The sequence below is a fragment of the Vidua chalybeata genome, chromosome 2 (genome assembly GCF_026979565.1).
Source record: "Vidua chalybeata isolate OUT-0048 chromosome 2, bVidCha1 merged haplotype, whole genome shotgun sequence".
Taxonomy (NCBI): Eukaryota; Metazoa; Chordata; class Aves; order Passeriformes; family Viduidae; genus Vidua; species Vidua chalybeata.
This window is the reverse complement of record NC_071531.1, coordinates 63,297,059-63,309,784: the sequence shown is the minus strand read 5'-3', so window position 1 is coordinate 63,309,784 and position 12,726 is coordinate 63,297,059. Positions and strand designations below refer to the sequence as shown.

Genomic DNA, 12,726 nt, shown 5'->3' with positions numbered 1-12,726 from the left:
TAGTTAAATAAATAAATTTAGATGCGGAACACAGAGTTCCGCTTAGAAAAATCATCTCTGGATCGCCCCGACGGCACTTGAGCCCTAAAGCCGCCATCACCGAGCCAAGCACCCGCACCGCCCAGATCCCGTAGCTCCTCCCCGGCTCTCACCACCAGCCCCAAGCCACGGCTGCCTCCCTTAAGCAAGATGGCGGCGGCGGCGTCTCCCGTGCTTCCGCGCGGCGGCCGCTCGCGCTCAGTCGTCGCTGCGTCACGATGGCGGCGGCGGCGGGAAATGTGAGTAAGGGCCCAGCGGAGCGTCCGAGGAGTCGGGCCGCCATGGACCCCCCGAGCTGCATGAAGGCCCTGCTCCTCGCAGCCACGGAGTACCGCGCCGCCAAGACAGCCCACAGCGCCGCGCTCCTGCAGCGCAGCCTGGAGGTGGGAGCGACGCCCGTCCCGGGGGCGCGGAGGGAGCGGGGCGTGGGGTGGCTGTGGCGTCTGTTTTTATAATGTTTTATGGTGTGTTTGTGTGTTTACAGAGGTGTGTTGTGAGTCTGTAGGCACCCAGGCCAAGCAGATAGTGTATGTCATAAGGGACTTAATTTTTTATTTATCCCCTAATTTCTGGCCCACGTGAATCGTTTCACAGCTTAAAAAATAGCGTATGAATGACGAACTGGTCATGTATCTGGAGTTTTTCAGTTCCGTGCAACACGTATTCAAACGTGTTTTTTACTAAGGAGGTGAGCCAGTGCATTGCCCTGATCTTCAGCTTTGTGTAGAATTTATGTGGTGGCCTTTGAATTAATCTCCAAGTTACCTTTTTCAAATACAGATTTATTTTAATTGCTAGAACGTTTATGTGAGAGTTAGTATCTTGCTTTGGTTTTTTCTCTATATCCCTTGTAAAGAGATACAGAGGGAATGCACAAAACCAACATTATGCATAATATCCCATATGGAAAATATACATTGTGTCTACCTGTATTGGTGTAAAGGTATATCATTTTTTGCCTCTTCTTATATAGGGTTCCCCTAGCTCAAGTTCCATTTTTTCATCCCAGTCATAGAGTCCTCCCAAAACAGCACTGACTGCCACTGCATATCATCCCCGCGTAGCGGCACCTTTGGATCCCTGTCCAGACCTTTGGAAGGCAGGCTGATTTCTACATGTTGTGCCCTCTGTTGGGTTATTCTTTCAAAATAAATAAACTTGGTACTTTCCAAGCATAAAGAAATGAAAAACAGATTTTTTTCCATTTCTGCTTTTTTTCCACCCCAGCAGATGTGAACATAAATGTCCCAGTAGAATGACACGTTCTCAGTTTGTCAAGTAGGACATAATCTATTTCATGCAACTCTGTGCTTGGACTTCTGTGTCAATTACATTGTTGCAGTTGAGTAAGGAAGGTTGTTTTTCTCCTTTCATCTCCAGGTTATCTCTGGACTGAAGCTTACCCGTTTTTTTGCTTCAAACCAGATTCTACCAAGTGAATGTCTCAGTTGCCTTGTAGAGCTCCTGGAGGACACTAATATAAACCCTTCTCTGGTCTTGTCTGTGGTTACTTTGCTATCACAGCTAGGTAAGGTTTGCATCTGAACTTTCTATCTTTTGTCTGGGCAAGGGAAGATAAGACAGATGCTGATTCTGTGTTGTGGGTGATTAATGTCTTGGAAGAAGCATGAGATGTGAAAGATGAAGTACTTTTTCATTGTAGTGGAGTGCTTGGCTAAGCCACCTGTTAAGAAGCTTTGCAATGAGAAGGAGATTTGAAGTCATCCCTGTGAATGACAATGATCATACTTGTCAGAATTTGTTTATCCACTGGGTAGGGTGAGAAATTATTCTTCTGTCCTTTGTTTTTGGAGCTGGAAAAGGCTACTTTTTTAATCAAGTGAGAAACCTGGCTAGGGTGTGCAAGGATAGGGAGAAATGGTGTCACATCCTCTGTTTTAATAAGAATCAGTCAGGACTCAGCATCCTCATGCAGAAGAAGCCAATTCTTTATTCACATAACTATTTTTACACAATTTTAACAGACCTTGTGTTCAACTCCGATTGGCTAGTAGTTTTCTTGCTCCTTAATTCATTGGTTAGAAAGTGCTTGTGTGTGTAGGTGTTAAGGCTGTCTCCATCTACAGGTGTTTACATATTTCTTTGGTGGATTCTCCTGGGACAGACCTATTGTTTGTGTAGGTGCCACTTATTTTTCTCTCTAAGAATAGGTTGTTAAGCAAACAAATTCTCATTCTTAGGATTTCTTCATATGGGAACTTACAAGCTACTGCTAGCTTTAGCTAGAGTAGCAGGGCCTAAACCATACTTTATAAGACCTTTTATAACATCTTTTACCTGTCTGCAACAATCCTCAACTGTCATCACCTCAGTTTACATCTCCCGCTGGAGTGTTTGCTGGCACTGTTGGCTCTCCAATAGCCTGGCCTATATGCATCAAGTTTCCCAGCTGCAAAAGAGGTTCTACTGCCTTTTCTTTGTGTATTGAGATGCCTTTTTTGTGGTCTTTTCCCTCCCCTCTATTTCACAGAAATGGGACTTCATTGTCCAGGGAGCTCTGTGCTCAGAGCACAACCTACATATACAGAGAAAAATTATCCCATCACTGTGTAGTTTCTCATCATATATGAGTAGTTATTCAAGATTTGAGTCCTTTATGATGCTCCCTTGTTTATCTTCTCTGATTTATGGAGTTTAAGCCTCTCTGAGCTTCCTTTTATGTTTTTGGAACAACTACTGTAAAATTATATTTGTTATGGGGTTCAGTCTGAAAAATTTTAAGAATTAAGTCCTCTTCCAAATGATCTATTGCTCTACCTGTTTTGCTACAACTGTTTGAGGATTGCCTAAGCAGAAGTGGCTTCTATTTATTTATTTAACTAATGCTAGATAACCCTATCAAGTTATCAGTTTGAGTCTACCTTTCCACCATAGCATGAGGCAAGAAACTGAGCGCATTGAGTTTAAGATCTAAGCCTTTGAAGTGCAGGTTTCAAGATCTCAGAACTGAAACTTGGTAGGTAGGAGGTAGACTATTCTTTCAGTGTCCAAACATCTTAAGGAAATGGATTAGTGTTATAATTAACTGTATGTCCAAAAGTGAGGTAGAGAGGCAAAGTCATAGGAGCTATCATTTGTTTGTAATTACCTTTAAAACATACATGAAGGACTGCTCAGAGACTTTGACTTCTGCTTGAACTGGTAGCTAATATAACAGTTTCTTTTGCTAATAATTCCTAAATTCCAGCTTCAGACACTGAGACTAGAGAAGCTCTCCAGGACACCTACAATCTGACCAGCGTGCTGGCAGGAGTAGTTCATCGAAGTTCTACTAATCTGAGTGACCCAGTGTTATTAGAGGTAAAGGAACTAATGCTTCATAATGTTTGGCTCCTGTTGCATAATGAACATTATACAATTTTTTTCCCAAGTATATGTATGCGTATAATAACCCTTCAAAAGCTCTATTGGAAATAATGTTGAAAGGGGGACGTTGATCTTAGCTGTGTACTTTATTTGCTGTATGAGGTGGATATGACAGGAATTTAACAATTTATAGAGTTCTTTGTACTCTCTTTAATCTTACGGTGTTTCTCACCTCCTCTAGTCAAAGAACCCCAAAAAATCCCATAAAGCAAAAATAACAACCAACCAAAAAAAAAGCTGCTTTTTAAAAATTATTTCAAGAAGTCACTGCTTGAGAGCTCAGAAGATTGATTTCCAGTTGCCGTATTTGGCTGTTTCTCCTGACACAAGCCATTTCATAGCACAAGCCTGGAAAGCTGTGGCTGCCTGTTTTCATGGGAGGTTTGCAGAGCATATGTGGCCTCCTTTTTTTTGGTCAGTGCTATCTGCCAGTGAATGCCAGGTGCTGTGCTAATCAAAGCTTACAGGGAATGTCTGACTATCAGTTTGAACTCACCAAGTCTAACCCGTCCTTAAAGTTTTCTTTATTTTTTTCAAATATGCACCAGTTTTCCTCTAAGCTTTCAGCAAGTACTTGCTGGTTGCCTGTTGTCACTTGTCTCTTTCTGAAAAACAGAAAATTAATTTACCAGTAGTCCTGTGGCTCTTGTTCTCTGGAAAATAAGCCAGGCATCCAGTAAAGATCCCCTTTCTTGTGGTTTGCATATTTCTGAAAGCACTAGGAGTACCACAAGATCTAGGGATCCAAGTGACTCACCAGTCAATAGGAGAGATTTTGTAGTCACCAGATAGATCCAGTCTTAAGACCCTGAAGCTCTTAGGTATCTGAATGGTTAAGTTTTGTTTTAACTGCTAACCTCAGCTGTGATTTTTGTCATGTTTGAGGCTATTGACTTCAGTTATGTGCCAGAAGAGTGCTGTATGAAGGACTTTACTACTCTTAGATCTGTTGGTAGTCTTTAGAGCAAACCTGTTTTCCTGTAGGCATCCTTTCTACCAGAGGTGGCAAAGTGCTTTTCTGGATTTTGATGAGACTTCCAGACCTTTCAGTAGGACAAAGCCTGTTTATCACTGACAGAATGGAGAACTTGCTGGTGAGGCAAACGTGGAGAATTGAATGTGATGCCTTGAGAGGCTGACCTGGGACAGAGACTAGACAGAGCTAAAAAAAAAGAAGGTATTTATTAAAAGGCCTTAAAAGGATACACCTTGGGCAGTGCAAGAGCCTGGCCAGGCCTACAGCCAAGATGGACCCAAAATGATCACAAAATGGACAACTGGTCACAAGGTTTCACACTTTTATAAGTTTTGATCCATTTACATATTGGGGTTAATTGTCCAATTATAGCATCAGTTCCATCCTCCATGTTTGCTCTCTTCAATTCACCATTGTTTATGCTTTTTGGGCCTGAAGCTTGTAACAGATGTCCTTGGTTCCCAAGCTGGAGAAGGATTGTTTTGTCCATCTATTCTGTGAAGAGATCTTACTAACACTTAGTATGAAGCTCAGAGTTACACACCAAGGCAGTACAGAATCTGAAAAATATGAAAGCTAAAACTTAAGGCATCAAATGGGCTGAAAAGGTAACTCCTCTGTCAAAATAGAATCTTAATAAACTTTTTGGGCTTTTACTAAGTACATCAGTATGTTAGGCCATTACAATGTGCTTGCAGCAGCTTGTGTAATATGTTAATGTTAGAGTCTGAAAATTAATTCAGTTGTGGTGTCTTGATATTTGTCCTCTCAGCTTCATCTTTTGTAACATTCCTCCTGAGATGGTGTAGGAGAAGCATGTGAACAGTTTTCTGTTTCCTCAGGGTATTCAGTTGCTGCAGAGACTAACCTACAACGTTCTCATCTTTTGTGCTGGTGCCAACATCGATGGATTAATTTTGTTTCTAATGCATCATGTGTAAGTGTGTACTCAGTGTCTTTTTTTATGGGAAACAGCAAGCTAAATTTCTAAACTTTCTGAAGGCCACTAGAGTACTGTACTAACCTGGTCTCCAAAGTGAGCTGTGCTCTGAAGTTAACAGACTTTCCTTTGAAAACCAGGTACTTGTTGCAGATTGTCAAATGCAGTGGTTGTGGGACTTCGAGTGATGGAATATTAATTTGCCTCAGCCCACTTCCACACCTCTGGGAGCAGGGAGCTTACAAAGAGAAAAGCCAAGAGGGAATTCATGCTTGTCACTAGGAGCAGACTTGTTAGATTAATAAAAATTTGATTCAAGCGCTCTTGTAACAAAGCTAATGAAACTTGTAAGTATATGTAATAAACAACCTCTGATAGCAGTGATCTCTAATACTTCGGGGTTTTTTCAGATGTATTCAGTTAAAAGCTGTCTACATTGCATGGATGACAATCTGACTTTTGCTTTACATGGCAAAATGGTGTCTCATTAAAAAACAAACTCCTGCCAAGACACAAAATATAAGTCCCCCCAACCACACAGCTCTCCCAACCTCCACCCTACAATTTCTTGTAATTAAATTCGGGATGCTTTGATGAAAATATCTTTTGGGCTTTTCTTTTAAGTCAATCCACTGAAGATGAGTTAACAATACCATGTTTAGGACTCCTGGCAAACCTCTGTCGTCACAACTTGTCTATTCAAAATCAGATAAAATCTTCGGTAAGAACTTTGCTTTGGTGTCATGATTCTCTGGCTTAAGGGTAAGAGTTAATTGACTCCAGGTAATTACCTTAGTACTTCTTAAATTTTCTTTCAGCAGTGATAACCCTGACCTGCTTGTTCTGCCCACTGGGCAGTTGTTTCTCCCATGCTGGAGAAAATAACCAGTAGAACAGGAAGTTGAATATCCTCTTTCCTGTGGTACATTGCTGTGTTGTTGCCCTGGCTTGTATTATGTGTGTGGTTTTTGCAACTGTTCTCTGCAACTGAAAAGTGAATTTAAAATTTTATCATTCTTCCACAGAAAAAACTAAATGTCATTAAAACACAAAGACTGTAGATGAATTTTGGTAAGCAAAAAGGAGATTTGCCTTTCAAAAGATAACTAGAATAGCACTGATCTTCATGTCAGGGATATCTGAACTGCTTGGTTCCTGTGTCTTCATAAATCAGTGCAAACATGTTATTTTTTAATTCAGAAAGAGACATTAATCTACAGAAAAGCAAATGTTGTTCTGTTTACCTTGGAAGAGAGGCGGGGAGCAAAAAAAAAAAAAAAACTGAGAAACTATTATCAGATCTGATCATTAATCAGAGAAGGGATAGGAGTAAATTTTTAGTGATTATTTTCTCTTATAGGCTTTAGCAAAATGACTTTCTCATCTTCCTTTAAAATAATGATGGAATTTCTTACTTGGTTGGTTCTCTGTTGTTTTGGGGTGTTTTTTCTCATGTTTTCTTATACAGATTGAAAAGAGAACATTAACATCAATGCCAATATTGTGCAGTAGAACAATGAAATTGCTTTCCTGGAGAACTGTTACCATGCTAACTTATTTTTTAATTATTCATTATTTGTATGGCTTATGTATAAATATGTCAAACCTGTACATTTTGTGTGTTTGTAATACCTTTGTTTCTCATTTTTGCTGTAGAATAATGTGAAGAGTTTCTATCGTACCTTAATAAGTTTCTTGGCCCACAGCAGTTTGACTATGGTTGTGTTTGCACTTTCGGTATTATCAAGCCTTACCTTAAATGAAGAAGTTGGAGAAAAAGTAAGTGTGTCTTTGAAGCTGTTTCTATTCTTAAGTTGTAGATAAAACCAATTGTCACACTGGCCAAATAAAATTCTAATTCCAGCTAGTTTTAATAAGAAAGACACTCAGCAAAGTATATGCCTATACATAACTTTCTTCTTCCTTTCAGCTCTTTCACGCTCGAAATATCCATCAGACATTTCAGTTAATATTCAATATTGTTGTAAATGGAGATACTCTAACAAGAAAATATTCTGTTGATTTACTCATGGATCTTATGAAGAACCCCAAAGTTGCAGATTATCTTACCAGGTATGGCTCCATTTCCTAAAAGTATTTTTCCTAAGCTCTAGTTCAGTTTCTTTGCTGTATGCTATTTGAATTTTAAACCAAACACTAGGAAAAAAAATCCCAAGAATGTTGCTAGTTGATTATAACTACTATATCTGAACCTAAAGGGTTGCTGGGTTACTAGTTTGACACAGAAGTGTGACTTAAAATCTGTTTTTTTCATTGTCACTGAAGGAATATTGAATGCCCTGTTCTGTAATGTTCTGTCTGGACAGTGTTGGTAGTCAGACAACAGGATGAGTAGCTATCCTGCCTTTTACAGTGTTATATAATCTTGAAGTGGAATAGTATGGTTGAAGTTGTAAGAAGTATTAATTTTTGGGGGGGTGTTAGAGTGGTTCTGTGGAGAGCTTGACTAATAGTTCTGCAAATTCTGCTAATTTAGATGCTGGTTTTCAATCTAAATCAAGCAGTAAAAATAGCTGAAAAATGATAGCTTATTTTAAGGAATTTGCTTTCATTGTTAGTGATAAATAAGTTTAAATATTTTTAATGCTTTTTCTGTTTCAAATAGAAATTAAGTTATCAAAACCATCAATGTACTTGAAGTGTTTGGGGGTAAGAAGGAGAATAGGGCACTTTCTTTCATCACTTGGTGTAAATGTCTAAATATGCTGAAATTTCAATTTTATAATTTTTTTCCTCTCTATGCCTGCTGTAGATACAAGCACTTCACCTATTGCCTTGGTCAAGTATTAGATCTTCTTCATGGAAGGGACCTTGATTCATCATCTAAGGTATTTACTTTTCAGTTAAAGGCTAAGAGGCTACATTCCTAATCTAGTTTCTCATCTATTATTATAAATAGGTTCTTTGTGTACAAGGGTTGGTTATGAAATACACTGCCTTCAGGACTCTTAAATGACCTAGAGAATTCACCAAGTTTATATTTTCTAGTTATTCAAAAGGCTGTCAGGTTTAATTTTTAATGTTGGGGTTTTTGTCAGATTGTGTGTTTGCTTTCAGGCAACAGATGTAAAGGCAAAAAGCCAACATAAACACCTTTCGTGCTTTGATTAATAAGAAATTTTGGGATCTACCAGGAATGCAGTGTATCCCACTTTGCTCTGTAAACCTTGAATTAATACTATTCAGACTTCAACTGGTGATCAGGGAACCCTGATGCTAATTTCAAATGTGTAGGAATAAGTGTTCTCACCTTAGCTGAACAAATACATGCCACTTCTGTTTAAGCAGTGAACTGTTATATTCAGCTTTGTATTGCTACCACCTTATGTAACTAAACATTGGCTATCTGTCACTAAAGGCTAAAATATGAAATGTGAAAATGTTGGGGCTAAATATATCTGTGAAACAGATCTGGAGCTTTTTTCTATGTATGTGTTACACATCCTAGTTAATAATAGATGCTACTATTTCTCTCTGTGTGGTTTTGCTGTTGTTTATTTGGTTTATTTAGAGAGGCATGTTGACATGGAGCTTTCCAGGGTCGTTTTCTCTTTGTGCATGCTCAGAGAATGGATGTCCATCCATTCCTGTCTCAGAATGTTTTTTCTTTGACAGCTTTCTTCATGCTGAGTGTATACTCAGTAGATGTTTGTACTTCTACTGTATCACTAGCCAGCAGTCATGTCAGAAAAAAAGAATGCAATACACAGAATACTGTCACAAGCCTTCACCAGTCCAATGAACTATTTCTGCTGCTGACTTGGCTTAAAAGAAAGAAAATTATTCCTGAGAAAACTTGAAAGTGCTAAAAGGAGTTGCATAGAGCTTGCATATCTCTTTAGACTTGTGTTATGGGAGTTGCAGTTTCTGTTTAAGTTCTTGATTTAAAAGCATTTGAACTCTTCTTCACTTCACACAGATCTTAGAGCTGCTGCTTGCCTTCTGCTCTGTGCTAGAACTGCGTCACACCCTGCGGCAGGCGATACTGGAACCAGCTGGCTTGCCAGTCTCTGCAAACACCAGACTTATGAATAGCTCAAAAAGTTTTGAACCATCTGTTGCATTGGTGCACTTGTCAAACCAACCATTGGAAGGCTCTGAAGACTGTTCAGGTCTAGCATTGCAACTACTCAAAGAGATTTTTGAGGTACCAAGATTGATAAATGAGTTTGAAGAGGTTCTTAGTAGCTCTTATTTTTAAATTCTTTTTAAACAACTGTTATAATTTGACATGAAAAATAGCACATACAAAAATACCTGTAATAAAGTTCATTGTAAAACAGTTATGTTGAAATAAACATACTTCGTAAAACAACTGTTCTTTTAAAGACATACAGTATTTTAGAAATATGTCTCTGTTGTAAGTAAGACAAGGCAATTTATGAAGTCATGAGGTAGGTAGAACATCGTCAGGGTTCCTTTCTAGGACTTACAGAAATGTAGAAGTTCCTGCTGTTTCTGTTGCCTGTAAACTTCCTCCTCCAGTATGATACTGGTCAGCCGTCTTAAACCTGAAATTGCAAGAGGCTGGGAAAGCAGGAACACGGACTGGTGCAGGAAGGGGTAGAATAAGCTTGGCTTCCTTGTGCTGTACTTTTAAATATTGACATAAAATGTCTTTACTACAGGATGTTATTAACAATAAGAATGGTGAATCAGCTGAACACTTTATGGATCTTTTGCTGCCTGTTCTTCTCGATCATCTTCAGATGCCAGAACAGATTGTGGATGAGCTATTAGTGAAGAAAAAGTGTGAAAGAATGGTCAAGGCTATTAATGTCCTGACAAATATCCTTTTTATGTGCTTATTGGCAGCTGATTTATTATTCCTCCACCATGATCTACTCTAAGATATTAAAAGGCATGTTCACCTTGGGTCACTTTAATAGCTTCTAATGACAATAACTGCCCTAATTTTACTCAGAAATGTCATCTTGTGAGATCTAAAGTACCTTTGTAATTGCTGTGAAATTATTTTGTAATTCATTGGTGCAGGATAAAATGCTGTGGCTATTCAACAGAACAGAAGCCCTTTCTTGATCAAAAACAAAGATGAGTGTTTTCCGTTGAAATTGTGTGGAGAATTTGGGCGGCCATTTTCTTGATCCATGTAGTGTTGTTGCCTAGCTAAGTCAAGTGCAGCTCCCAGCCAAATATGATACACATTTAGATAAAGAAACAAGGAAAAATAATATGGAATGATACAGTTTTACACTCCTCATTGAGTCCTTAGTGTCCACAGTAAGTTTAGTAAGGAGGGCATGACTGCAGGGTGTAGTCCTGCATCTAAGCTGAGTTCTGTGGAGAAGTCTCTGCTAGATCACTTCTAGGTAACTGGGTCTTGTATTAGGGACTGCCTGGTCCCTGCCATTTGTTCACTATGCTTCTTTATGCCACTTATTTTATTAAGGTTTGCCTTCACTGTCTGTTTCCAATAAGTGTGTGTATTAACTGAAAAGTGAAGCTTATTTGACTTGTTAGACTTGATTTAAGTGCTTTATGTTGTTGGGTATTAAAAGCATTTTTAGAGGCTCTTTGCTTTGATGCCCTAGGTTTTGTGCTCTAGCCTTATTATTACAGAATGTTGCCTTTTAGTGCTAATACCTAGGCATAAGTATATTGAATTTATTCTTAACTCTGCCTACTGCTATGCAGAGATGACACACTAAAAATGCGTGTCTCGAAGGTGCTCACTGCCAGCCAATGCACATGTCTGATAGAACACCAGTTTCCTTATTGTGGGATTGATACTGGTTTTAGGACAAAATTGGTGGACTCTAAAATGTGGTGAGCACACATATTTCTCTAAAATCTAATTAGGCATGACTGGTGTGAGAGTTGTGATATTGTTGCAATGGAAAGAATATGGTAGTTGAAAGTACCATTTAAATCAATATTGGTATTAAATTAAATTAGTATTTTGTGGAATAAAAAGTAATCTTGCTGGTCAGTTCATTCAGATAATGTTTTTGGCATAAGCTGGAGATCCACTTATGTGGAATAATGACCTTAAACCTCATGCTCAGGCTGATCCAAGTTGAAGCTTACTAGAACTGCTCGTGGCATGTGATTTCTCATTTTGATTTTATGCAAACTGAGTTCCAAAATACCACACATCACTACGGGGAGCAGTTGTTGCACTGAAAATTAAATACATGTTAAACATTAAATAAATGTTTCTTTCAGCTCAGTGTCATTATAGCTAAAAGTCAATATAGCTATAAGTTAGCTATAACTTATAGCTAAGCTATAGCTATAACTTACAGCCAGTTTCACTGGTCAAAACCCAGTGGAATATAATTGGGCCTATAATTAAACCCTCCTCACTTTCAACTGGAATTGGTGTTTTTGTTCTTCATTGTTGCCATCCCTGACATGCTGGAGAAGCTCAGGCATGTGTCCAGGGAACTCAGTATGATCTCTGGTTCCAGTATCGTTGCCTTGCTAGATATATTTATTTTCTTTGTGAAGGTATTTATTAGGGTTTTTTTTTTAATTGACTGGATTTGTCAGTGCTGAAGTGCTGATTTGACATATCTCACCTTTTCACCTTTTTTTTTTTCACCCAATTTGCTTTTCTATTTGGATGTTTAAAAGCAAACTTGCTACTGATATTATTTTGAAAACACTTGATCTTATGAGCAGATTGCAGCAGGATGTACCTGGTATGAAGGTCAGCTTCTACCAAATGTTACAGGTATGATTTTAAAATGTTTTATGAAATGTATCTGTGAAATAAAGTGTCCCTGCACTACAGTAGTTTTAGTTATAAATGTTTTGCATGGTTATCTCTGAAGTGGTAAAGCTTCTAGGAAAATACAGTGCCTTATGCACAATTCCTAAAGGTTGTTTCACTATTAATTCTTCTAAAATAACAGTAGTTTGTTTTTACTCTAGTCATTGGTTTTGGTAATGCATATGAAATCATATTCTAGCTGCCTGGTAAGAATGATCCTTTTAAGACTGCATTATGACTGCAGTTTAAAGGTAGCAATCTAGAAAACAATTACCACAACAATACAATCATTTGTGGGGTTGGTTACTATTTAATATGTACATCTAATTTGGAACTTTGTGTGGCCAAAACAGTTTCTGGTACCTATTGGTCAGATGATACCATAATAAATTACTTTATAGGTGGAAAAGCAATCCAGAGAGTCAAACACTTCTTGCTGTTTTGGAGATTTTTCATTCTAGAATGGGAATTGTGTAATTTAATGAATAACAGTGAGTTTTACAGTCCTCGATTAGTCTTTATACTTCCCCTACTGACCTTTTATGTTGAGTATCAAACACTTGAAAACTTGCAGGAATTAACTAGCCTCTTTACCTGTTGAGTTGCCCCTAATGTAAAATGCGATTT

The 12,726-nt window shown here is 38.4% G+C and overlaps 1 protein-coding gene across 4 annotated transcripts in view; it reads left to right on the top strand.

Moving 5' to 3' along the window:
- Positions 1-223: 223 nt before the first annotated feature.
- The window catches only part of CIP2A (cellular inhibitor of PP2A), a 39,281-nt gene continuing 26,778 nt past the window's right edge, over positions 224-12,726 (top strand). For 3 of the 4 annotated variants that reach the window (XR_008429374.1, XR_008429375.1, XM_053935466.1), the window contains exons 1-12: positions 224-422; positions 1,420-1,567; positions 3,248-3,360; positions 5,245-5,339; positions 5,967-6,063; positions 6,999-7,121; positions 7,273-7,415; positions 8,116-8,191; positions 9,283-9,510; positions 9,992-10,151; positions 11,009-11,150; positions 11,961-12,060. Coding sequence is in view for 2 of the 4 variants with exons in the window: in XM_053935466.1 (XP_053791441.1) it covers positions 258-422; positions 1,420-1,567; positions 3,248-3,360; positions 5,245-5,339; positions 5,967-6,063; positions 6,999-7,121; positions 7,273-7,415; positions 8,116-8,191; positions 9,283-9,510; positions 9,992-10,151; positions 11,009-11,150; positions 11,961-12,060 (1,590 nt within the window). In the remaining 2 variants the exon portion in view is untranslated. The remainder of the gene's footprint in view (positions 423-1,419; positions 1,568-3,247; positions 3,361-5,244; positions 5,340-5,966; positions 6,064-6,998; positions 7,122-7,272; positions 7,416-8,115; positions 8,192-9,282; positions 9,511-9,991; positions 10,152-11,008; positions 11,151-11,960; positions 12,061-12,726) is intronic. The other variant, XM_053935465.1, reaches the window with a different exon arrangement.